This window comes from Pipistrellus hanaki, assembly GCF_964339955.1.
Source record: "Pipistrellus hanaki genome assembly, chromosome: 15".
NCBI lineage: Eukaryota > Metazoa > Chordata > Mammalia > Chiroptera > Vespertilionidae > Pipistrellus > Pipistrellus hanaki.
The window spans coordinates 45,756,161-45,781,283 of record NC_140517.1 but is presented as its reverse complement, the minus strand read 5'-3'; the positions used below and the strand labels follow the sequence as shown (position 1 = coordinate 45,781,283).

At 55.0% G+C, this 25,123-nt stretch overlaps 1 protein-coding gene across 1 annotated transcript; it reads left to right on the top strand.

Annotated features, from left to right (window-relative positions):
• Positions 1-759: 759 nt before the first annotated feature.
• On the top strand, positions 760-25,123 carry PLEKHA4 (pleckstrin homology domain containing A4). Its single transcript, XM_084905970.1, is given in 20 exon segments — positions 760-1,070; positions 2,214-2,321; positions 3,928-4,000; positions 4,121-4,221; positions 5,028-5,137; positions 6,842-7,057; positions 7,640-7,931; positions 8,867-8,941; positions 10,956-11,003; positions 11,134-11,214; positions 11,809-11,958; positions 13,213-13,311; positions 15,551-15,691; positions 16,695-16,794; positions 16,878-16,954; positions 22,016-22,112; positions 22,115-22,182; positions 23,129-23,187; positions 24,239-24,351; positions 24,612-25,123. Coding segments are annotated over 20 exon segments (2,358 nt in total). The 5' UTR covers positions 760-986; the 3' UTR covers positions 24,878-25,123.

The following is a 25,123-nucleotide window of genomic DNA, read 5'->3' as shown; positions in this document are numbered from 1 at the left end:
AGGGAAAGAAACTGGGAGTTAGGGAAGAAGAGAAAGTGGAAAGGAGAAGCAGGGAGAGAAGGAAACAGCAGAAGTGGAGGGCTAGAGAGAGAAAGAGGGAGGAAGAGGGAGAGATTGAATGTGAGTGTGTGTGGGGAGAGAGAGAGAGAGGAGACTCGGCTAGACAGAGAGGGAGAGGGGGAAAGAACGAGACAGAGACGTAAGGAAGAGACTCTGGGAGTCCGAGAGGAAAGGATTTAGACAGAAACAGAAACAAAGATTGGGAGAGAAAGTGATATGGGTGTGTGAGTGGGTGAGGGAGGGAGGCAGGCATGAGTAAGAGACGGGAAGGGACAGAGATTAGAGAGGGAGAGAGACAGAAGGTGAGGCCGGAGGAGACAGAGACGGTCTGAAAGGCAGGGAGATCAAGAGGAAGAGAGACCCTAAGAGACGCAGAGCCGGGGAGAGAGCAGAGCAGGGACACAGGCCTGTGGAGGCAGCACCTGACGGGCAGGGCCCGGAGCTGGTAAGTTCCCTGGTTGGGCTGAGAGGGGTGCCATGCCCGGTGCCCCAGGGCTTGGCAGGATGGTTTGGGGTGCATGCGGAAGGGGTGAGGGGGGTGCAGGAGACAGTAACTGCAGGAAGCGGGAAAGAGACAGGGAATGTGGGGTCCCTAAGCACAGAGAGGGTCAAATTCCTGGCCATTGTGGGGGGCTGGGGTGGGGGAGAGGCAAGAATAAAAGGGGCCCCTATTCTCTGCCCTGGACCACGGCAGCTGCCCCCTCCCCGCAGCTGCCAGTGCCGCCCACCTCTCTTGGCATCGCCCGTGGTATGCGGGCCCAGGCCGGCCTCGCCCAGCCCCCCAGGCCCCCGAACAACGGGCTCTTTCTCCGCAGCCTCCTCCTCCGACCTGCGAGCCGCTGACCTCGGCGGCTCTGTCCCCAGCCGGGTCAGCTGCAGGGGCAGCGCACACAGCCCCCTTTCTTCCTCGCCTCCGGCCGCCGTCCATGGAGGAGGGCCGGCCCCGGAGCAGCCTCAGCCTGGCCAGCAGCGCCTCCACCATCTCCTCGCTCAGCAGCCTGGGCGCCAAGGTGGGAGCGAGCTTCCCGGCGGGGCCGCCGGGAGCGGGGGGGGGGGGAGGGGGGGGGGAGAAGGGCGGGGCTGAGGCTGCCCGGTCCTCCCGGCTCCGAGCCCGGGGTGGAGGCCACCCCAGGGACTCCGGCGGTTAAGAGGAAAGAGCCTCAGCCACGGGGTCTGCCAGACCTCGTTAGGGCCCCAGCTGACCCCGAGCTGCAGCTAGGAATTCCAAGGCGCTCCCAGCCGTCCCCACCCCGTGCAGTTCCCTGATTCAGGGCCAGAGGCACAACCCCAACGGGTCTGGCTGCTGAGATAGGCCACGCCCCCGCCCCGGGCCACGCCCTTCAACGAGCCGCGCCCGTTGACCACGCCCCCATCGCGAGCCACGCCCCTGCCTGGGCCACGCCCCCTAGGCGCTCAGATGCAGCGGCTGCTCAGTGTCTCCTGGACTCCCTGCCGCATCTCTAGCCATGCAATGCCCCCAGGTCTGGAATCCGACGAGGACAGACCTTTCTCTGACAAGGAGGCCCCATGGGGCCCACGATACCTGCATCCCACCTGGTCGCCCAGCCCTGCGTTCAGGGACACTGGCTTCCTTGTCCTCCCGGCTATTCCCCTCCCTCGTTCCCACTTCCACAAGTTGGGAGTCCAGAGACTGGCCCCTGACCTTGCTCGGCACCGTCCCTGCGGGCATCTGTGGGGATGTGGCGGTGGATGCCTGAGACCCCGCGTGCGGGGGCGAGGGGCTCTCTCTGCCCGTTGGGATGGAGGGATTCCGAGGAGCCCTCCACCCCCAGACGTGGTCGCTAAGGGATGTCCCTCCCTGGCACTGATGGCCTTGGATTCTGACCCATCGCCAGGGTCTTGGCATGGAGGCCTCCTGACTATGGGGCTGCCCAGGCAATGTCCCTGGCTCTGGTGGCCAAAGCCATCCTCTCCTTGGCAGCGGACCCTTCCCTCCGAGACTCCTTCCCCGCGGGCCAGCGTCTTCCCTGCCTCTGAGCACCTCTCTCTCAGCTCTGCCCTGTGCACACCCATTCTGACCTCGAACTCAGCTCCCTCCTGGACCTGGTTTCCATGGCACCAGATGAGGGGGTTGCCCCCCTCAACACCCCCCCCCCCCCAAAGCCCTGTTCACTTGTCTCCTCTCTCCTCAGAAGCCCCCGCGGGCCGTGAGCAAGGTGCACGCCTTCGGGAAGAGAGGCAATGCGCTCAGAAGGGACCCCAACCTCCCGGTGCACATCAGAGGCTGGCTGCATAAGCAGGTGGGGGGGGGGTGGGGGAGGGGGCGGGCCGCTCCGAGTGACGCCAGAGGCTGTGTCCGCGGCTGCCTGCTCTTCCTCTCCTTCCACGTCTCCGCATTTGTTTTGCTTTTGCTCTCACGTCTTCTCCCCTTACTCTGTCAGGGTTTCCTCCATCCATTCCTTCGTTCAATGACCACTTCTTTGACGTGACAGTGTGCCAAGCCCAGGATCACATACCAAGCAAATAGGTCTAGCATCCGTAGTCCATTCAAGGTGGGGTGGGGTAGGGGTGGGTAACAAATTAGTACACAAATAAATGGAAGGAGTGAAATAATATATAACCCTATGTAATAAAAGGCTAATATGCAAATCAACCAAACAGCAGAATGACTGGTCGCTATGATGCACACTGAGCTGCAGGGGGCAGATGCTCAATGTGGGAGCTGCCCCTTGGTGGTCAGTGCACTCCCACAGGGGGAGCGCCTCTCAGCCAGAAGCCTGGCTCATGGCAGTCCTAAGGATGTCTGACTGACAGCTTCTCTGTGTCTCAGGCTCCAGAAAAAAGAGATATATCCAGCCGAAACCGGTTTGGCTCAGTGGATAGAGCGTCGGCCTGCGGACTGAAAGGTCCCAGGTTCGATTCCGGTCAAGGGCATGTACCTTGGTTGCGGGCACATCCCCAGTAGGGGGTGTGCAGGAGGCAGCTGATCGATGTTTCTCTCTCATTGATGTTTCTAACTCTCTATCCCTCTCCTTTCCTCTCTGTAAAAAATCAATAAAATATTTAAAAATTTTTAAAAGAGTGATATTCAACCCCTGCCCACCAGTGGCATGTATGTGTTCCAACTTCTCTATTTTTGTTAATTCTCTTTTTTTAAAAGAAATATATTTTATTGATTTTTTTACAAGAGGAAGAGAGAGGGCTAGAGAGTTAGAAACATCGATGTCATCATTCAGCTGCCTCTTGCACACCCCCTACTGGGGATATGCCCGCAACCAAGGTACATGCTCTTGACCGGAATCGAACCCAGGACCTTTCAGTCCGCAGCCTGACGCTCTATCCACTGAGCCAAACTGGTTTTGGCTATTTTTTGTTAATTCACACTGGAGGATATTTCCATTGATTTCTAGAAATAGTGGAAGGGAGTGAGGGAGAAGGAGAGAGAGAGAGAGAGAGAGAGAGAAACATAGATGTGAGCGAGACCCATCAATTGCTTGCCTCCCTGACCTGAGGCTGGGGATTGAGCCTGCAACCCAGGTCCATGCCCTTGACCAGAATCGAACTGGAGACCCTTCAGTCTGTGGGCTCATGCTCTGTCCACTGAGCCACACCGGCTATGGCTCCCATAACTTCTCAACCCCCAGTGGACGGATGAGAACACCTGAGGGTCCGCGTGGGAAAAGGAGTGTGTGAGGGCGTAGTCTGAAAGTGGGGGGGCTGGGAGTCGAACTCAGGTCTGACTGTCCAGAGTCTTACCTCCTCTCCGCCTCCGGCCTTCCACCCGGATCTATTGCATCAAGCGTGCTTCTGTCCTCCCATCTCTCTGAGTCTCTGTCCCCAAGGGTCCCTGTCCCCATCTCCTCTCCCCCTCCCCTGTACTCACCCTCTCCTCCCCTCTCTCCCCAGGACAGCTCGGGGCTCCGGCTCTGGAAGCGCCGCTGGTTCGTCCTCTCTGGCCACTGCCTCTTCTACTACAAGGGTCAGTGCTGCAGCCCGCCCGGGGTGACGGGGCGCCCCTCCCACGCCCCTTTCCTCCAGCCTCTGGGCCCTCCGATCTCTCTGTGACCCCTGACCTCGGACCCGGACCCTCCTTTTGCAGACAGCCGCGAGGAGAGCGTCCTGGGCAGCGTTCTGCTCCCCAGCTACAGTGTCCGGCCAGACGGGCCAGGAGCCCCCCGCGGGCGGCGCTTCACCTTCACCGTGAGTCCCTCCATCCCCCCATTCCTCTGTGCACTACGCACCAGGGCCCGTGGTGGGCAAACTGCGGCTCGCGAGCCACAAAATACCACGGCCTGGGCCAGTCTATGTTGAAGAAGTGGCGTTAAAAGAAGTTTAAGTTTATGCCAAAGCCAGTTTGGCTCAGTGGATAGAACGTCGGCCTGCGGACTGAAGGGTCCCAGGTTTGATTCCGGTCAAGGGCATGTACCTTGGTTGCGGGCACATCCCCAGTGGGGGTGTGCAGGAGGCAGCTGATCGATGTCTCTCTCTCATGGATGTTTCTGTCTATCCCTCTCCTTTCCTCTCTGTGAAAAATCAATAAAAATATATTAAAAAAAAAAAAAAAAGAAGTTTAAGTTTAAAAAATTTGGCTCCTCCTGGCTGGTTTGGCTCAGTGGATAGAGCATCGGCCTGGGGACTGAAGGGTCCCAGGTTCGATTCCAGCCAAAGGAACATGCCTGGGTTCAGGCTCCATCCCCAGCAGGGGGCGAGCAGGAGGCAGCTGATCCATGATTCTCATCATTGATGTTTCTCTCTCTCTATTCCTTTTCCTTCCTCTCTAAATTCAATAAAAATATATATAAAAAAATTTTTTTGGCTCTCAGAAGAAATTTCCATCGTGGTACTGTTGCTGTTTGGCTCTGTTGACTAATGAGTTTGCCAACCACTGCCCTAGGCGGTGCGGGAGGCATCGGCCCCCTTTATTGTATGTGGATGGAAGATCCTGGCTAGGATGGGTGCCACCCTCCCTTGCGGAGGGCCCTGGCGGCCAGCTTTGTCTCCCGCAGGCGGAGCACCCGGGCATGCGGACCTACGTGCTGGCGGCGGACACGCTGGAGGACCTGCGGGGCTGGGTGCGTGCGCTCGGCAGGGCGTCCCGCGCGGAGGGAGATGATGGGTGAGTTACCGGCCCCGCACCGGACCCCGCTGCTCAAACCCGGGCTGTCTACTCCTCCCCAACTCCCCCCCTGAGGCCCTCAACACTCCATCAACGTCCTCTGGCTAAAGAGACTCCAGGACAAATATGTGATACCCTAATCAATAAAGAAACTAATTAAAAAAGAGAGAGAGAGACTCCGCCCTTCAGGCCCCAGCCTTGGAAGAAGTGAAGTCTTTTCCTCTAAGCTCCGCCCACCACTCTATCCAGGCCCCTTATCAATATTCCGCACTCTGATTGGCTCTCTCAGAAGTCTATACCCAGCCCTTGCCCCCTACACATGTCAGTTTTTTAAAAAAAAACAAAAAAAACCCCCACAATATTTTGATTAAAATATATTGATTTCAGAGAGAGGAAGGGAAAGGGGAAGAGAGAGAGAAACATCAATGATGAGAGAGAATCATTCGTCAGCTGCCTCCTGCACGCCCTCTACTGGGGATTGATCCCACAGCCCGGGCATGTGCCTTGACCAGAATGGAACCTCAACCTCCCGGGTCATAGGTCAGCGCTCAACCACTGAGCCACCCTGGCCGGGCCACAATGTCAGATTTTTAATTAATTAATTATTTATTTATTTTAAAATCTTTACTGTTGCCGAAACCGGTTTGGCTCAGTGGTAGAGCTTCGGTCTGCGGACTGAGAGGTCCCAGGTTCTATTCCGGTCAAGGGCATGTACATTGGTTGCGGGCACATCCCCTGTGGGGGGTGTGCAAGAGGCAGCTGGTCGATGTTTCTCTCTCATCGACGTTTCTAGCTCGACGTTTCTAGGAGATCCCTCTCTCCTCCTCTCTGTAAAAAATCAATAAAATATATTTTAAAAAAATAAAATAAAATCTTTACTGTTGAAAGTATTACATATGTCTGCTTTCCCCCCTCACTGACTCCCTCCAATCTGCCCCGCCCCTGCCCCCACCCACCCACCCCCATTGGTCTTCAGCACCCTACTGTCTGTGTCCACGTGCCATGCATATATGCTTACAGGGTCTTTGGTTGGTAACCTCCCACCTGCTTCCCTCTGAGATTCTGCACTTTGTTCCATGCTTCCATGTCTCTACATTCAATCCATTCATCAGTTTATTTTGTCAATTAGATTCCACATGAGTGAGATCATGTGATACTTGTCTTTCTCTGCAATGTGAGATTTTTAAAATATATATATATTACTGACTTTACAGAGAGGAAGGGAAAAGGATAGGGAGTTAGAAACATCAATGAGAGAGAAACATCGATCAGCTGCCTCCTGCAAACCTCCTATTGGGAATGTGCCCACAACCAATGTACATGCCCTTGAACAGAATCCAACCTGGGACCTTTCAGTCCGCAGGCCAACGCTCTATTCATTGAGCCACACCGATCAGGGTTCAGTTGTTGTTGTTGTTGTATTAAAGGCTTCAGACTGTCTCTCTCTGGATCTGGCTGAATCTTCAGGCTGTAGACTCAGTCTGGGGCATTGGGCTCAGTGACTTGAATGGACTGTGTGGCCCTCTACAAGTCTCCCACACTAGGGCCTTCGTTTCCCCATCTGCAATATGGAGACAACGATTTATAGGGCACCACCTCCCCGCCTTTCTCCTGTGTAGGCCCCTGTGCCTTTGTCTGGGCATTGAGAATAGGGCTGTTATGAGGTGCAAAGGAGTGTTGTCTTTTTCTGTGCTCACTCGCTAGTGGGCGGCCCAGGTCCCCCGCACGTCCCCAGCCTGGGGAGGGCCCCGGCGGCCCCGGCGGTCCTCCGGAGGTGAGCCAGGGGGACGAGGGGCCCAGCTTAGAATCGCCGCAAGTGGCTCGGCTGTCCAGAGAGCGTGGCCGCCCCGGGCCGCTCACTCCCGCCTCCACAGCCGACCTCCAGTCTGGATCCGGGATTCGGAGGACCAGGAGCCCCGAGTGAGTAGGACCCGGGAGTCTGGGAGGAGAAAGTTCTATGGAGCTTCAGGGAGGAAAACTGGGTTGGGGGCGTGGCCTAAGAGGAGGGCGGGGACCGCGGCTGGTTGGGGCGTGGCCTAAGAGGAGGACGGGGACTGGGATTGGTTGGGGCGTGGCCTAAGGACGGGACTGCGGCTGTTTGAGGCATGGCCTAAGAGAAGGGCGGGGACTGTGGCTGATTGGGGGCGTGGCCAAATGAAAGGCGGGGCTGCGACTAGTTGGGGCGTGGCCTAAGAAAAGGGCGGGACTGCGGCTACCTGGGGCGTGGCCTGAGAGAAGGGCGGGACTGTGGCTGGTTGGGGGCGTGGCTTGGCGCTTGCTGTCTGGACTAGGACTTGCTGGGGTTCTGTGGGGTCAGAGCCGGTGGGGAAAAGCCTCGAGGAGCGGCCAAAAAGGGAGAAATCGTTCAGGATCTGGCCAAGAGGAGGCTCTGCTCTTAGCGGGTCAGTGAGGCACAGCAGAGGGAGACCGTCTGGGGGCTGACCTGGTGGGTGGCGGGCGAGGGGCTCTGTTGAGCCGGTTCCCCGGTTCTCTCCCCCGCAGCCTGTTCACGCCCCTCTCCCGCCCGCCCTCCCCGCTGAGCCTCCCGCGGCCCCGGTCTGCGCCCGCACGCAGGCTCCCGCCCTCCTCCTCCTCCTCCTCCGGGGACCCCGCGCTCCCCGCCAGGCCCCACACCCCGCTGAGCCGCATCGACGTGCGCCCCCCCTCGGAATGGGGCCCCCAGCGCCAGGCCCTGTCCCGGCCCCCCACTCCCCGCCGAGCGCCCTCCTCCGAGGCCGGGGGAGGGAGGCCGCCCAGGAGCCCCCAGCACTGGACCCTGGAGGCCAGGACCCAGGTGAGGAGGAGGGTGGGGGTGTAGCTTCAGGCTGGCCTCGGGCCCGGGCACCGTCCGCATGAGACTAGGACACGGGAAGGGGTGGGGGTTGCAGCTGCCTCGTGTCTCCTGCAGTTCGTCTTTCCAAGTCGGTCGCCTGTGATTTTCTCTGAGCATCATGGGAGGGTAGCCCAGAATATCCGCAGCTGACCACAGGGGTGAGAGGGAGGGCAGGGGGCACCTCCCACCGCCCGGGGCTGTGTGGCCAGGCCGGTCTCTTTATTGCCTTCCTACCTGTCCCTCCAGTGACACAGGGCCTGCCCCTGCCGGAGAGCAGGTAGTGGAGGCAGTTTGGGGGCCCAGTTTTTGTTTGTTTGTTTTTTAATATATATTTTATTGACTTTTTATAGAGAGGAAAAGAGAGGGATAGAAAGTTAGAAACATTGATTAGAGAGAATCATTGATTGGTTGCCTCTTGCACACCCCCTACTGGGAATGTGCCCGCAACCAAGGTACATGCCCTTGACCGGAATCGAACCCGGGGCCTTTCAGTCTGCAGGCCGACGCTCTATCCACTGAGCCAAACCGGTTTTGGCTGGGGGCCCAGTTTTGAATCTCAAAGAGCCTCCTATAGCACTTCAGTTTTGGGCACACGCACTTTTAAAAAAATATATATATTTTTTAATTGATTTCAGAGAGGAAGGGAGAGGGAGAGATAGAAACACCAATGATAAGAGAGAATCATTGACCGGCTGCCTCCTGCACGCCCCCTACTGGGAATGGAGCCAGCAACCTTGTCATGTGCCCTTGGCCGGAATCGAACCTGGGACCCTTCAGTATGCAGGCTGACGCTCTATCCACTGAGCCAGACCAGCTAGGGCTGGGCACACCCACTTCAATATTTGTTGCTAAGGCACACCCGTTTCTAAACGTCTCTTTTTCAACATTCCCCCCAGGCCCCTTCTGGCTCCTCCACTTACATCCAGCTTCCCCCAAGATCTCCTGGGACCCGGGCTTCCCTGGTTTTACTGGTAAATATCCTGGGGCCCCTGGAAACTGCCGTAGCCCCACTCCTCCCCTCGCTCCCCTGTTTTCCTGGCTACGCTGACCTCATCCGGACTAGCGCCTGGACCAGGTGGGCTGTTACAAGGTCCTTAGGCAGGGGCTCCAGTTACGTTCCTCAGGCTGCCGCGAACTGGGCAGCATATATATAGACTCTCTCCATTCGGTCATGTCATCTTCTAATCTTTTACTTGAGTTTTAAAGCTTTTCCATAGAGATCTTAGGTGTTCTTAGTTAAGATAACTCCTAAATACCTGTCAGTTTTTATAGCTATTTGAATGGCATCATCATATATATATATATATATATATATATATATATATATATATATGTTATTGATTTTTCACAGAGAGGAAGGGAAAGAGATCGTTAGCCAGAAACATCGATGAGAGAAAAATCATCAACCAGCTGCCTTCTGCACACACACCCCCCCCCCACCGGGGATGTGCCCGCAACCAAGGTACATGCCCTTGACTGAAATCGAATCTGGGACCTTTCAGTCCGCAGACCGACGCTCTATCCACTGAGCCAAACCGGTTTTGGCTAAAATATATTTTAATTGATTTTTTTTTTTTTAGAGAGAGGAAGGGAGAGGGATAGAGAGTTAGAAACATCGATGAGAGAGAAACATCCATCAGCTGCCTCCTGCACATCTCCTACTGGGGATGTGCCTGCAATCAAGGTACACGCCCTTGACCGGAATTGAACCTGAGACCCTTCGTCCACAGGCGGGTGCTCTATCCACTGAGCCACACCGGTTAGGGCTGGCACCATCTTTTAAATTATGTTTTCTAGTTATTGATGGTGTAGAGATATGCTATTTTTAAAACATTTGTTTGTTTTTGCTTTTTTTTTTTTTTGAGAGGGAGATTAATTTGTTGTTCCACTCACTCATTCCATTCATTGGTTGATTCTTGTGTGTGCCCTGACCAAGAATCAAACTGGCAACCTAGTTATATATACTGGAGGCCTGGTGCGCTACTGGCCTGCGCCCTCTGCACCCAGGACCACAGGGGGATGTAGAGGAGCCGGTTTCCGCTGACCCCCGCAGGCCGGGCTGAGGGGCCCACCGGTGCACGTGGGAGGGCTCCAGGGCGTGTCTGCCCCCGGACTCACCCAGTCCCTATCAGCTGGACCCCAGCAGCAAGCTAACCTACCGGTGGGAGCATCTGCCCCTGGTGGTCAGTTCGCATCATAGCTACTGGTCGGACCCAGCATATTAGGCTTTTATTATATAAGAAGGATATCTATTATAATCTCTGAACGCATAGTAATCTGGCCACTCAGTGTACTTTTGAGCACCTCATTTATTTGATATCAAAGATAGTATAAGTCATGCACCTGATCAGTTCCCCCCTTTGCACTGGCTGATAGAAAGCTCAGGGCAAATAGGTGGTTGATCTCCAGCCAAAGTCTAGGATACTTTTGGTACCTGTTTGAGATACGAATACAACTGAGTGGCCAGATTATTAAGCGTCCAGAGATCACAGTAATCTGGCCACTCAGTGTATATTTGCACACACACACACACACACACACACACACATATTTCAGAGAGGAAGGGAGAGAGAGATAGAAACATCAAAGATAAGAGAAAATCATTGATCGGCTGCCTCCTGTACGCCCCACACTGGGGATCAAGCCCGCAACCCGGACATGTGCCCTGACCGGGAATCGAATCATGACCTCCTGCTTCATAGGTTGATGCTCAACCACTGAGCCACCCGGCTGGGCTGTTTTCTTTGTCTCACAGCATCGGTTAGGATCTCTAACACGGTGTTACACGGTAACAGAGGTAGTGGCCATCCCTGGTTTATTCTCGCAGTGAAGGACATGTCTGGATTCCCCCATGAATGATAACATTTGTTACGGCTGGTAGTTCACAGAGCAGATTGGGGGTGCGGGGGGTGTGTCAGTACAGACGGAGGGAGGCTCAGCGCTGGGCCCTGGCTGCCCAGGTGACCCGGCTTCTCTCCTCCTCAGCCAGGCCCTCCCCTGGACTCCTCCTTCCACCAGAGCTTGGAGACAGATGTAAGTCCTCCCGGATCCAACCTCTGCCGAGTTCCAGGGTTGGGGAGAGAATGTTCTAGGTGCGTGAGTGTGGGGGGCCGGGGGGGGGGGCTGGGGTAAGAGCCAGATCTGGCCCGTCCTCCTTTTTCAGACCCTGTTGACCAAGCTGTGCGGGCAGGACCGGCTGCTGAAGAGGCTGCAGGAGGAGATAGACCAGAGGCAGGAGGAGAAGGTGGGATGGGCAGAGACACCTGGTCCCTCCCCCGCCCTTAGCCGACCCGATCCTCAGCATTCGGGCTGAAGTGGATGTGGGAGGGAGGACACTGTTCTCTCTCCCTGGGGCTGGGTGTGACTTCAGAAAGTTAATCTTTTCTTTAAATTTTTTTTTTAGAAAATATATTTTATTGATTTTTTTACAGAGGAAGAGAGAGGGAATAGAGAAACATCGATGAGAGAGAATCATTGATCAGCTGCCTCCTGCATACCCCCCACCGGGGATGTGCCCACAACCGAGGTACATGCCCTTGACCGGAATCGAACCTGGGACCCTTCAGTCCGCAGGCGGACGCTCTATCCACTGAGCCAAACTGGGTTTGGCTTTTTTAATTTTTTAAAATTGAATTGAGAGAGAGGGAAGGAGAGGGAGAGATAGAAACATCAATGATGAGAGAACCACGGATCGGCTGCCTCCTGCGCGCCCCCTACTGGGGATGGAGCACACAACCGGGGCATGCGCCCCGTCCCTGTGACCTCCTGGTTCATGGGCTGATGCTCAACCACTGAGCCATGCTGCCGGGCGAAGGTCACCATTCCCCTCTCGGCGCAGGAGCAGCTGGAAGCAGCCCTGGAGTTGACCAGGCAGCAGCTGGGCCAGGCAGCCAGGGAGGCTGCGGCTCCCCCGAGGGCCTGGGGGCGCCAGCGCCTCCTGCAGGACCGGCTGGTCAGTGTGAGGGCCACTCTTTGTCACTTGACTCAGGTGAGCATCTGGGAAGGGACATACCCTCCGGGGGGTGGGGAGGGGGGGCGCGCCAGGACTCAGCAGGCTGTTCCTGAAGGGGACCTCACCGCAGGAGCTCATGGGAAGGTAGTTTTTGAGAATTGCCCTCTCCCCAAATTTTAGTCCCATGCTCTTGTCTGTCCCAGAGGGTGAGCAGCCAGGAAGCGCAGAACTTCATGTCGCGATTGAAGGGGTGGTTGGATGTGGATTCCTGGCTTTGAGTCTCAGCTCGCACTCCCGGTGGCTGTGTGAGCTTAGAAAAGTTACCCAACCCCTCTGGGCCTTAGCTCCCATAAGACGCATCTTCTGTTATCACGAGATGGAAAATACAGTATTTACGTCACGGGCTCATTGTGAAGATCTCATACATATATGTACGAGCACAGTGACCCGCAAACCGCGGCTCGCAAGCTGCCGATTGCCGCTCTGTCGACGCATGAGTTTGCCGACCACTGCCTTAGGGAAAAAACTCTTAAGAAAACATTTGAATAATGTACTGATGTCTTTAACCTGACGTCAAAACTTCTGGGTAAGGGTAATAATGCCTTACACAGCGGGCAGCAAACTCATGAGTGAACAGAACCGCAGCTTGCCTACCACTGTCCTAGCCACTGAATAAATGACTAGTTAACACGTAGGTACCTGGCATTTGATCGGCAGTATTTGTGTTAGCTATGGGTATTATTATCTGTGAAATGGAAACATCCATAGAACCTATAGCACAGACTTAAATGAGTGCTAAGAACAGTGCCTGACACACATGAAGTGCCTAATAAATACTAGCGGCTATCATTATTACTATTGGTGAGGGGGTTTCTGCTGTCCAGGAGGGCAGAAGGGTGTGGTCCTGACTAGCCGGAGAACTCACCAGATGTGCCCCAGGGCAGCTCAGAGGCGAGGGCTCAGAGAGAGCTGTCATTTCTCTGCACTAGGAGCTCTTTGGAATGCCAGGTTCCTTACAGACACTGCGGTTCCCAAGGGAGTATGTGGACTACAATTCCCAGAGGCCTCTTTATGTGGACTACAATTCCCAGAGGCCTCTTTGCTGGCCTCTGGGAATTGTAGTCCACGTAAAGAGGCCTCTGGGAGTTGTAGTCCACCTACTCCCTCAGGACACCAGGGCCCAGGCTGGCCTTCCTCCTCCTCCTCTGGAAACACTGGGAGTAGGAAGCTCTAGGGGAAGATCTAGGGGGTGGGCATGCTAACCCCGTGTCTCCCCTTTCTGGACCTGAGGAGCGTGAGCGGGTTTGGGATGCGTACAGCGGCCTGGAGCAGGAGCTGGGCACCGTGAGAGAGACCCTGGAGTGCCTGCTGCACCTCGGGTCCCCGCAGGTACATCCCTGTCCCCAGCCCCAAGCCCCACCGTCCGCATCTGGAAACCCTGTGGGCACTGAGGCCCCTCCCACAGGTTTGAAGTCCTTCTCACAAGCTCCTCCCCTTCCTTTATTTTCTTCCTTTTCTTCGTTTTTCCAATCCTCACCAGAGGATTTATCTATTGATTTTAGAGAGGAAAGGAGAGAGAGAGAGAAACATCAATGTGAGAGAGAAACATTGATCAGTTATTTCTCTTATGTGCCCCAACCAGGGATCGAACCCCCAGCCTAGGTATGTACCTTGTTCAGAAATCGAACCCAGGGCAGTTAGGTATAGAGGATGATGCTCCAACCAACTGAGCCACATTGTCCAGGGCCAAAATCATGTATCTTTTTTATTTTATTTTATTTTATTTATTTTTTATTGGTTTCAAAGAGGAAGGGAGAGGGAAAGAGAGATAGAAACATCAATGATTAGAAAGAGAGAATCATTCATCAGCTGCCTCCCACAAGCCCCACATTGGGGATAGATATGGCGGGCCTGTGCCCAGACCTGGAGTCAAACCGTGACCTCCTGGTTCATAGATCGATGCTCAACCACTGAGCCACGCTGGCTGGGGCCAAAATTACATATTTTTAGTTAAAAACATTGACTTCTAGTATTACATGTGTACTTACAGATTTAAGCCCTGACTTCATACTAAACTTAAAATCCACCATTTAACACTAGCGTCCCCTAGTGGTGTTAAATATTACTTACAACCAGCAATAGAGGAAGAGAATAGAAATGCATTACAACCAAATTGGGTTTGCTATGGGAATGCAAGGTTAGTTTTAACACTTGAAAATCAGTCCATGCATTTCACCACGTTTGACAACATAATAGAGGAAAACCACATGGCCGTCTCAGTACATGCAGGGCGGAGAAAGACAAGATCCCACACCCATTCCTGATAAAAGCTCTCAGCAAAGCAGAAATGGAAGTTCCTTCATCTGATAAAAGTTGTTTATTACTTGCCAAAACCGGTTTGGCTCAATGGATAGAGCGTCGGCTTGGGGACTGAAGGGTCCCAGGTTCGATTCCGGTCAAGGGCATGTACCTTGGTTGCGGGCACATCCCCATAGGGGGTGTGCAGGAGGCAGCTGGTCGATGTTTCTGTCTCGATGTTTTTAGCTCTCTATCCCTCTCTCTCTCTGTAAAAAATAAATAGAATATATTTAAAAAATAAAGAAAAACCACAGAGAAGGTAGAGACCTACATAAATGGGGAGACATACCAAGCTCACGGATAGGAAAGATACACTAATGCAAAGATGTAGTCTCCCCAAGTGAATTTCCCCAATGCAGATCCAGAAGGTTTTTGCATGGAGATTGACACACTGACCCTAGTTGCATTTGGAAAGCTACTGTTAATAACACAGGGTAATGTTGACACAGGTTAGACAAACAAAGAAACTGAATAGGGCACTCAGAAGCAGACTCACGTACGTGTATATGGCCCCTTATTTATGCCAGAGGTAACGCTGCAGAACTGTGCAAAAAACAGTGTAGCCAATACCAGTGTGGCTCAGTGGATAGAGCGTCGGCCTGTGGACGGAAAGGTCCCCAGTTCGATTCCGACCAGGGGCATGTACCTTGGTTGTGGGCACATCCCCAGTGGGGGGTGTGCAGGAGGCAGCTAATCGATGATTCTCTCTCATCGATGTTTCTGATTCTATTCCTCTCTCTTCCTCTCTGTAAAAAAAAATCAATAAAATATATATATATTTTTTTAAAAAGACAGTGTTTCTGATAAGAGGGGGTGAGCTGACAGGATATCCATATGGAAGTGGGTAGCCACAAATACAGCCGTGATATGTGCACGTAGTCCATTTATTTATTATATATATATATATATATATATATATATATATATATATATAATTCTCTCATATATATTTTATTAATTTCAGAGAGGAAGGGAGAGGGAGAGAGAGAGAAACATCAATGTTAAGAGACTCATTTATTGGCTGCCTCCTGCATGCAGGAGGGAACATAGCCCCCAACCTAGGTATGTGCCCTTGACCGGAATTGAACCCAGGACCCTTCAGTCTGCAGGCCAATGCTCTACCCACTGAGCCAAACCAGCTCGGGCCATAGTCCATTTATGACTCCACAAACACAGCCCCGCTGGTTTCAGATCCTGCCTGGGGCCCATCAGCTTTAACCCTCCTACATTGTCCCACCTCATTCCTTTCCTCCCTGCCCCTTTCCCCCAGGACAGAGCGTCTGCTCAGCAGCAGCTGTGGATGATGGAAGACACCCTGGCAGGTCTGGGGGGCCCCCAGAAACCGCCCCAAGGCACGGAGCCTGACTCCCCATCTCCTGCTCTCCAAGGCGAGGAGTCTTCGGAGAGAGAGGTGGGGCTTACACACGCCTCTTCCCGTTCCCAGCTTCCTGTCCCCTCTGCCCCTGGCCGAACTCTCGCCCACTCACCTCTCTCCCGCTCCTTCGACCGACTAACCAGCCTCAGACGAGCATCCTAAGCCGTGGAAGCCGTAGTTCCCTTGTTACATGTGAGCGTAAGCCAGCGGGGTGCTGGACCTAGCTCAGCCCCACCCCCCAGGGGCCAACTGCGGGCATCACTTCCCAACTCCACAGTCAGTGAGTCCTGAGGAAATGGACGGGAGTGGGATATTTACACCACGGCAACTGGCAACCACACAAACCAGGGCTGTTCCCCCCAGAGTCATTGCTTAAACACTTATCAGACTTCCTCCTCCTCCTCCTCCTCCTCCTCCTCCTCCTCCTCCTCCTCTTCTTCTTCTTCTTCTTCTTCCTCTTCTTCTTCCTCTTCTTCCTCCTCCTCCTCCTCCTCCTCCTCCTCCTCCTCCTCCTCCTCTCCTTCTTCTTCTTCTTCTTCTTCTTCTTCTTCTTCTTCTTCTTCTTCTTCTTCTTCTTCTTTCTTCCTCTTCTTCTTCTTCTTCTTCTTCTTCTTCTTCTTCTTCTTCCTCTCCTCCTCCTCCTCCTCCTCCTCCTCCTCCTCCTCCTCCTCCTCCTCCTCCTCCTCCTCCTTCTTCTTCTTCTTCTTCTTCTTCTTCTTCTTCTTCTTCTATATTTTATTGATTTTTTTACAGAGAGGAAGGGAGAGGGATAGAGAATTAGAAACATCAATCAGCTGCCTCCTGTACACCCCCTACTGGGGATGCGCCCACAACTAAGGTACATGCCTTTGATCGGAATGGAACCTGGGACCTTTCAGTCCCCAGGCCGACGCTCTATCCACTGAGCCACACCGGTTAGGGCCTGGCTGCTGGTTTTCCAGCTCAGTCCTATGGTGCTGCGTCCCAGTTGCTAGGGGCTTAATCAGTGGTCATAATAACGATGATGATAATCATGATTCCTCTTCCCCAACCCCTCCAGAGTCTGCCTGAATCCTTGGAACTGAGCGCACCCCGGTCCCCAGAGGCCGACTGGGGGCGGCCTCCCGGGGGGGACCAAGGCCTTGCCAGCCCTCGCTCAGGTGAGAACCTTGGCCGGGGGCGGGGCGGGGGGTCACCTGCATGGCACCCCCCACCCTCACCACATCCCCTCCTGCCCTTCCAGGTGTGGGGTCTCCCAGGACCCCCCAGGCTTCGAGCCCCGAGGGTCACTGCCCTCCCTCCCCGCAGCCAGGCACCAAGGTATGCAGTCTGCCTGGCCCCCTCGGGCCCTCTCGTAACCCTTCCTCTGATCAGCACCCATCACCCACTCTCGGGGGAACATCTGGGGGAGGGGCTCTAAGGCGACAGCCCAGACCACAGAGAACGTGATGTGAGAACATCGGGGTTAAATTCTGTCCCTGCCACCGCTAAGCTGTGTGACTTCGGGCCAGTTACTAAGCCTCTCTCTGCCTCCATTTTCTCGTCTGCAAAATGAGTGCCTGCCACCTAGAGCTGATGTGGGGATTCAGACGAGATGAATGCCCAGGGAGGGTTGGAAATAGTGCCTGGATATAGTAAGTACTTCACTCACTCACTCACTCATTCATTCATTCATTCATCTGTTGACTCGACAAATATTGATTCAATATCCTCTTCACTGTCGGATAAGGTAGCCAGTAACCACTTGTGGCTGTTTAAATTTATTTATTTATTTAAAAATATATTTTATTGATTTTTAAAAATATATATTTTATTGATTTTTTTACAGAGAGGAAGGGAGAGAGATAGAGAATTAGAAACATTGATGAGAGAGAAACATTGATCAGCTGCCTCCTGCACACCTCCCACTGGGGATGTGCCCGTAACCAAGGTACATGCCCTTGACCAGAATCAAACCTGGGACCCTTCAGTCTCTATCCACTGAGCCAAACCGGTTAGGGCAGGAAGTCTTCTTTGTAATATATACATATTTTTTTTATTGATTTCAGAGAGCAAGGAAGAGGGAGAGAGAGAGATAAAAACATCGATGATGAGAGAGCCTCCTACTGGGGAGTGAGCCTGCAACCTGAATTGAACTTGGGACCTTTCAGTCCGCAGGCTGACGCTCTATCCCCTGAGCCACACCAGTCAGGGCTAGGAAGCCTTTTAACGGATAGGTAAACTGAGTCCGGGTGCATGAGAAAAGGCGTGGCCATGTGGGAAAGTCCAACAGAGGGAACAGCGTGGAGGGGATGGAGATGCAGAAACCATGCTGAAGCTGTTACTTTGCTTAAACAAGGTAGACCTGGAGGGTCCGGGGACTGGCCGCCCTTAAGCGGGGGAAGCTTTGTGTCTGCTGCTGATTGGCTGGTTTTCAGAGACGCGGGGCCGGCACTGATTGGCTGGCTGGCTGGGGATGATGACCTGATCCAGCGGATTGGAGGGCGCTTCTGGTGCTTCCTGTTGTCATGGATACAAAACCACTGTCTTTCCTAGGAAGGGCGTGGTGTGCAGAAGGGGCAGGAATTGCTCTTTCCCTCTCAGCCATGCAGTTCCGCGCCTGCCCCGCTGGGGAGGCATTCCAGAGCTGAGCAAGGAGCAAGATGGCCACGAGGGGGCGGTAGCGCGCACTGAGCTTTATTGACCCTTTGGACAGGTTTGCCCCGGGAGAAGCCAGGACTGAGACCCCGAGGTTATTGTGGGAGCCATGCCCAAGGGGAGGGGCGGGGAGGTCTGAGAAGGGGGTTCAGGGTAGGGAGACAGCACTCTGCGCACAGCGGGTGTCTCTGGGAGACGCCTTAGGTGGCAGCCACTTGGGGTATACTTTCTCTCTCTCCTTCCTTCCTTCCTTCCTTCCTTTCTTCCTTCCTTCCTTCCTTCCTTCCTTCCTTCCTTCCTTCCTTCCTTCCTTCCTTCCTCTCTCTTTCTTCTTCTTCTTTTTTTAAAAATATATTTTATTGATTTTTTACAGAAAGGAAGGGAGAGAGAAAGAGAGCTAGAAACATTGATGAGAGAGAAACATTGACCAGCTGCCTCTTGCACACCCCCTACCAGGGATGTGCCCGCAACCAATGTACATGCCCTTGACCGGAATCAAACCTGGGACCTTTCAGTCCACAGTCCGATGCTCTACCACTGAGCCAAACCGGTTTCAGCTCTCTTTCTTATAATATACACCAAATGGCCAGATTATTATGATCTCTGAATGCATAATAATCTGGTCACTCAGTATATCTTACCTAATAAAATAGAAACATGCAAACTAACCATCACTCTGCTATACCCACAACCAATCAGAATGAGTATGCAAATTAACCCAGCAAAGATGGAGGTTGGTTTGCATATGGGAGGGCTGGGAGGGGAAGCAGGGCGGTGGAGGGAGCTACAGGAGTGGTGCTTCAGACAGAAGCGGGGACTTGCTGGCTCCTGGGCGGCTGGGAGGGAAGCCAATATTCTTGCTTGAATATTGTGCAACGGGCCTCTAGTATATATATATTAAAGGCCTGGTGCATGAATTCGTGCATAGGTGGGGTCCGGCCAGCCTGGCCAGAGGGAAGGGACATGGGCAGTTGGCCCGTCTGCCTGCTGGTTGAGCTCCTGGTCGAGGGGACAATTTGCATATTAGCCTTTTATTCTATAGGATAGACACTGAGTGGCCAGATTATTATGCGTTCAGAGATCACCATAATCTGGTCACTCAGTGTATATATAGCCCAGCTGGCATGGCTCAGTGGTTGAGCATCAACCTATGAACCAGGAGGTCACAGTTCAGAACCCAGTCAGGGCCCATGCCCAGGTTGTAGGCTCGACCCCCAGTGGGATGTGTGCAGGAGGCGGCCGATCGATGATTCTCATCATGGATGTTTCTATCTCTCTCTCCCTTTCTGTCTAAAAATAAATATCAACATGTTAAAAAATAAAAATATAATATAATCCAATTAAAAGTGAAAAAAATATATTAGAGAGCAAGGAAGGGAGAGAGAGAGAGAGAGAGAGAGAGAGAGAGAGAGAGAAGCATCGATGTGAGAGCACAACATCGATTGGCTGCCTTCTGCACTCCCCCTACCAGGCCTCAAGGCCCAAGGGAATCCGGGCAGGTGCCCTGACCAGGAATAGAACTGGCAACCCTTTGGTGCACGGGCTGGCGCCCAACCAACTGAGCCACACTGGCCGGGCCGCTTGGTCCTTTATAGCTGCAGGTTCCCCTTGCCTCTGGCCGGCCGATGCTGGGCACAGCTGCGTGGAGTAGTCACAGCAGGCAGGCTTTAACTGGCTAAAAATACCTGACTGTGTGGGCTGCTATGTTTGAAACAGGTGAGTGTGTCAAAGTGTGGGCTCGGGCCTGGCAGGCCCCGGGGCCGTGGCCTGGCCGCTGTGGAGAAACAGACGGCACAGGGCCATATGCGGGGGCACTGTGTGCAGCAGGCGGGTGTGCGGTCAGGATTGGCCGAATCAGAGTAAAACGGGCTGGCCCCACCGTGAGCCACAGATGGATCCAGGCGCCGTCTCTATTTTTATTTATTTTATTTTAAATATATTTTATTGATTTTTATACAGAGAGAAAGGGAGAAGGGTAGAGAGCTAGAAACATCGATGAGAGAGAATCATCCATCAGCTGCCTCTTGCACACCCCCCACTGGGGATGTGCCTGCAACCAAGGTACATCCCCTTTGACCGGAATCGAACCCGGGACCCTTCAGTCCGCAGGCTGATCCAAACCCGTCAGAGCTGTCTCTAGTGTTTAGAATTTTCTCGTTGCAGCTGCAGCGAGGGGTTCTCTTCCCCTTGTTTCTTGTTTTGTTTAGTGTGCTTTTCCCTTTAACCGACACATTCATGGACTCGGCGTTCCGCAGGCTCGAGGCCGGAGGCAGGGTGCCCTCAGGGCCGTGCTCTGGCCTGGGGAAGGATCGCCCCGGGTCCCCCCCTTCGCTGTGGCCGCAGAATTGCGAGGTCACGTGGCTCCCCCCCCCCCCCCCGCCCCCCGTGCCTGTCTGTGTCCAAACTGCCCCTCTCCTGCGGGATCACATGCTCTCCACCCGCACATCCCGCCCTTCTCCGGTCCCATCCCCGTCCCTTCCGTTCCAGCTGGCCCCGTGTCCCCCGTGATCGTGTGCTGGACCCGCCCGTCACATGCCTGATCGCTCTGCTAAGGGCCACGCCCTGGGCGTGCTGTCCGGAACACGCCTTCTCCTTTTGCAACCTGACTGGGCTGAGAATCGCCCCAGCCTTCAAGCTCCCGTTTCCTTTCGATGAACGATTTCTTTCTTTTCTTTTATTTTATTATAAATATATTTCTTTATTGATTTCAGAGAGGAAGGGAGAGGGAGAGAGAGCGAAACATCAATGATGAGAGAGTCATTGATCGGCTGCCTCCAGCACACCACCCACTGGGGATCCAGCCCACAACCCAGGCATGTGCCCTTGGCCGGAATCGAACCTGGGACCCCTCAGTCCGCAGGCCGGCGCTCTATCCACTGAGCCACACCAGCCCTCGCTGAACAATTTCTTTGGCGTTTTGTCGCTGTGCTCTTGCATTTTACGTCCTGAAGGCTGGCGTTCACCATCAAGGTGTCCGCAGGGCCCAAACCCTCTGAGGAGGGATCGGCTCCGAGCCGGTCCCTCGGCCTGTGGCCACCCAATCCCACCTGGCACAGGGCATCCCCCTGGTTCTGAGGGCGGACAGAGCCATCGGTCCTCTCAGGCTGACTGAGCGGATCCTCCTGACCATTCAGTGAGCCAGCCCAGGCCTCCTGCTGTTTTCTAGGCCCTTTCAGAGGCTTTTGTTTGAGTGTGTGTGTGTGTGTATGTGTGTCTGTGTATGTGTGTGGTATATGTGTGGTGTATGTGTATGTGAGTGTGTGTGTGAGTGCATGTGGTGTATATGTATGGTGTGTGTGGTGTGTGTGTGGTGTGTGTGTGGTATATGTGTGTGTGTGTGTGTGTTTGTGTGTGTGAGTGTGTGTGGTGTGTGTGGTGTGTGTGTGTGTGGTATATGTGTGTGAGTGTGTGTGTGTGTTTGTGTGTGTGTGAGTGTGTGTGGTATGTGGTGTGTGTGTGTGGTGTGTGTGTGGTGTGTGTGTGGTGTGTGTGTGTGTGTGTGGTGTGTGTGTGTGGTGTGTGTGTGTGTGGTATGTATGTGTGTGTGTGGTGTGTGTGGAGGCAGAGAGGCGGTGGGGATCGGGCTGAGCTTGGGCACCCTGGGGGGAGTGGGCAGCGGAGGGACAGCTCAGCTCCGGCAGAAGGGGCCTCTGCTCTGGGGGAGCTCGCTGGGAAGGGCAGGGCAGGGGGCTGAGAGGAAACGGAAGCCCGGGCTGGGGTGCTGAGGCCTGTCTGGTCCCCCAGCCCGCCCAGGCCCAGGCCCGGCCCCGGATGAGCGCCCAGGAGCAGCTGGAGCGGATCCGCAGGAACCAGGAGCGCGGCCGGCCCCTCCCCCGCCCCGCGTCCCGCGGCTCCTCACCCTGGGGCGGGCCCTGTCCCCGGCCCGCGGCCAGCCTGGCCCGGGGCAAAGGGTGAGGGGCAGGAGGGCGGAGGGCGGCGGGGTGGGGTCCTCTGCCCCAGCGGGAGCCTCCCTCTCCCTCTCCCCCTCCGGACAATGGGGTGCTCCCCACCTTCCTCCCAGAACGGGCTTCCCAGGTCAACCCAGTTCAACCCCTACCTGTGCCCAAGGTAGCGACTGGCCCGTCTCCGTGGGGGCCAGAGGTGGAGCAGGTACAACATCCCCAGCTCCCAGGGAGGGAGGAAGGAAGGAAGGAAGGGAGAAAGGAAGGAAGGAAGGAAGAAAGGGGGGAAGGAAGGAAGAAAGAAGGAAGGAAGAAGGGAGGGAAGGAAGGAGGAAAGGAAGGAGAAAAAGGAGAGAGAGAGAGAGAAAGAGAGAGAGAGAGAGAAAGGAAGGAAGGAAGGAAGGAAGGAAGGAAGAAGGGAGGGAAGGAGGGAGGAAAGGAAGGAGGAAAAGAAGAGAGAGAGAGAGAGAGAGAGAGAGAGAGAGAGAGAGAGAGGAAGGAAGGAAGGAAGGAAGGAGGAAATAAGTCTATTTTATGTATTCCATTGCAGTGAGGAGCTGCAGACCTGATGGAGCGGCCCACCACTTTATTGTTTGAGGGAGGAATTAGACAGGTCGTAGGGGGAGTGATTTTACGGGCAGGATTGCTTTTGTCAGTCAGGGGGCGTCTCAGTCTGACGAACCCAGATGTGTGCCTCTGTGTAGCCAGTGTTGGGGGACGGGCAGTCCAGCGGCGGGTGCCGGTGCAGAGGGAAGCTGGGCCGTCTGGCTCTGTGGCCGGTAATCGAGGTGCGGCCTCCGGTCTCCCTGAGTGAGGTCCAGGGCGCGGCAGGCTCTCTGGTGAAGGTCGTCCTTGCCCCTGTCCTGAGACCGTCTCCTCCCCTCTCTGAGCCTCCTCCATCTCACCCTCCCGATGGGGGCTCCCGGTGAGGAGACTGTGTCCGCTTCCTCTGCAGCCTGGCCTGGGACACGCAGGGGCCCAGAAATGGCTCCGGAGCTCCGGGTCCTGTAGCAGGTAAGCCGCTGGGTGCCCGCGAGGCAAACCCAGCCCCGAGGGGCGGCGATAGCATTGTTATATTTTAAAAATATATCTCCTTTATTGATTTCAGAGAGGAAGGGAGAGGGAGAGAGAATTGGAAACATCAATGATGAGAGAATCACTGATCAGCTGCCTCCTGCACGCCCCCTACTGGGGATCGAGCCTGCAACCCAGGCACGTGTCCTTGGCCAGAATCGAACCCAGGACCTTTCAGTCCACAGGCTGATGCTCTATCCACTGAGCCAGACCAGCCAGGGCAGCATTGTTATTTATGTCTCCTGAGTTCTGAAGTGCAGATTGCAGCCTTTTATTACTTTTTAAAAAAAATTTTATTGTTTTTCCACAGAGAGGAAGGGAGAGGGATAGAGAGTTAGAAACATCGATCAGCTGCCCCCTGCACACCGCCCACTGGGAGTGTGCCCGCAACCAAGGTACATGCCCCTCTTGACCGGAATCAAACCCGGGGCCCTTCAGTTCGCAGGCCAACACTCCGTCCCCTGAGCCAAACCAGCCAGGGCTATTGCTGTTTTAATTTTTTTTTTCATTAATGAGGGAGAGAGAAACATCTGTTGGTCACTGCATATGCCCTGACTGAGGATCGAGCCTGCAACCTGGGCCTGTGCCCTGACCTAGAATTGAACCCGTCACCAGTCGGTCTGCGGGATAACTCTCCAACCCACTGAACCACCCGACCAGGATGGTTGCAGAACCTTCTAGAGTTCGTGGGGCATCAGAAAGCCCTAGATCCCCAGAGAGAACAGCAGTCCCTCAGACTGCAGCCCTGGGTGGATATACCTCCCCCGCCCCACCATCTGGAAATGGGGTGACAGTTACCGGTGACCCGAGGGGAAATTCCGTAGTGCACAGAGTTTTGACGCGGGCCTGGCCAGGTTTAGAGTCCTGGAAGACACGTGCTAAGGACTACAACTCCCAGAAGGACCCGTGGGGGCACCCCCTGGGCTGGCTAACTGCAAGTCCCTCCCCCTTCCCTCTTCCCCCCCCCCCCCAAAAAAAATCTTTTTTCTAGTTCGAGGAACACCACCCCTTACATTCCCATGTCCGAAGGCCATCGGGAGCGAGTCCTCAGCCTCTCCCAAGCTCTGGCCGCTGAGGCCGCGCAGTGGCACCGAATGATGACAGGTGGGAGGGGCCGGGGACCTGGGGCCCCGGGTGTAGGGTTTTAGGGAAGAGGCCGCCTGAGGGCTGGAGGGGAGGGGTCCGGGAATTCCTGGAAATCCTTCGTTCCAATGAAGAACAGCTGGACAGGGTTCGGGAGTTCCAGCCCCCAGGCCGCAGGGGGTTGGACTCCTGGGTCTGAGACAAGAGAAGTGGGGGGTCTGGAGTCGGGGGGCGGGGGGGCGCCCTTTTTGCCATTCTCAGCCCTTCCCCGTCCTCTCCAGGCGGGAGTTTGGACTCGGGAGGAGAACCTCCTCCCCCGGTGCCGCCGCCGCCGTCCAGCCCCAAGCCCGCGATGGCCTCGCCCCCTCGCTCGCCCCCGGCGGCCGGTCCCCGCTCCCCCGGGCTCTCCCGCGGGGGCGGCGGGCGCGGCGCCGGCCCCGCCTCCTGGGCGGGGCCCACGTGGGACCCGGGGGCGGTGCCGCCCGCCCTGGCCCCGGACGAGGGGGCGTGGCCCCTGCGCGTCACTCTGCTGCAGTCCAGCTTCTGAACCAATGGGAGCACGAGGAGGGCGTGGCCTCTGCTGCAGTCCAGCTTCTGACCCAGGGCGGCAGCCAATAGGAGCAAGAGGGGGGCGTGGTCTGTACCGGCCACGCCCCCTCCTGGAGCCACCCCGGGCTCCCGGGCGTGGTCTGGTCCTCCCGGGGGGCCTGCAGGGCGGGGGCTGGGGGTTTTCCCGGCACTGGTCCGAATCCGGATTAAAACGTTTGGAACTGTTGGCGAATAGCTTTCTCTC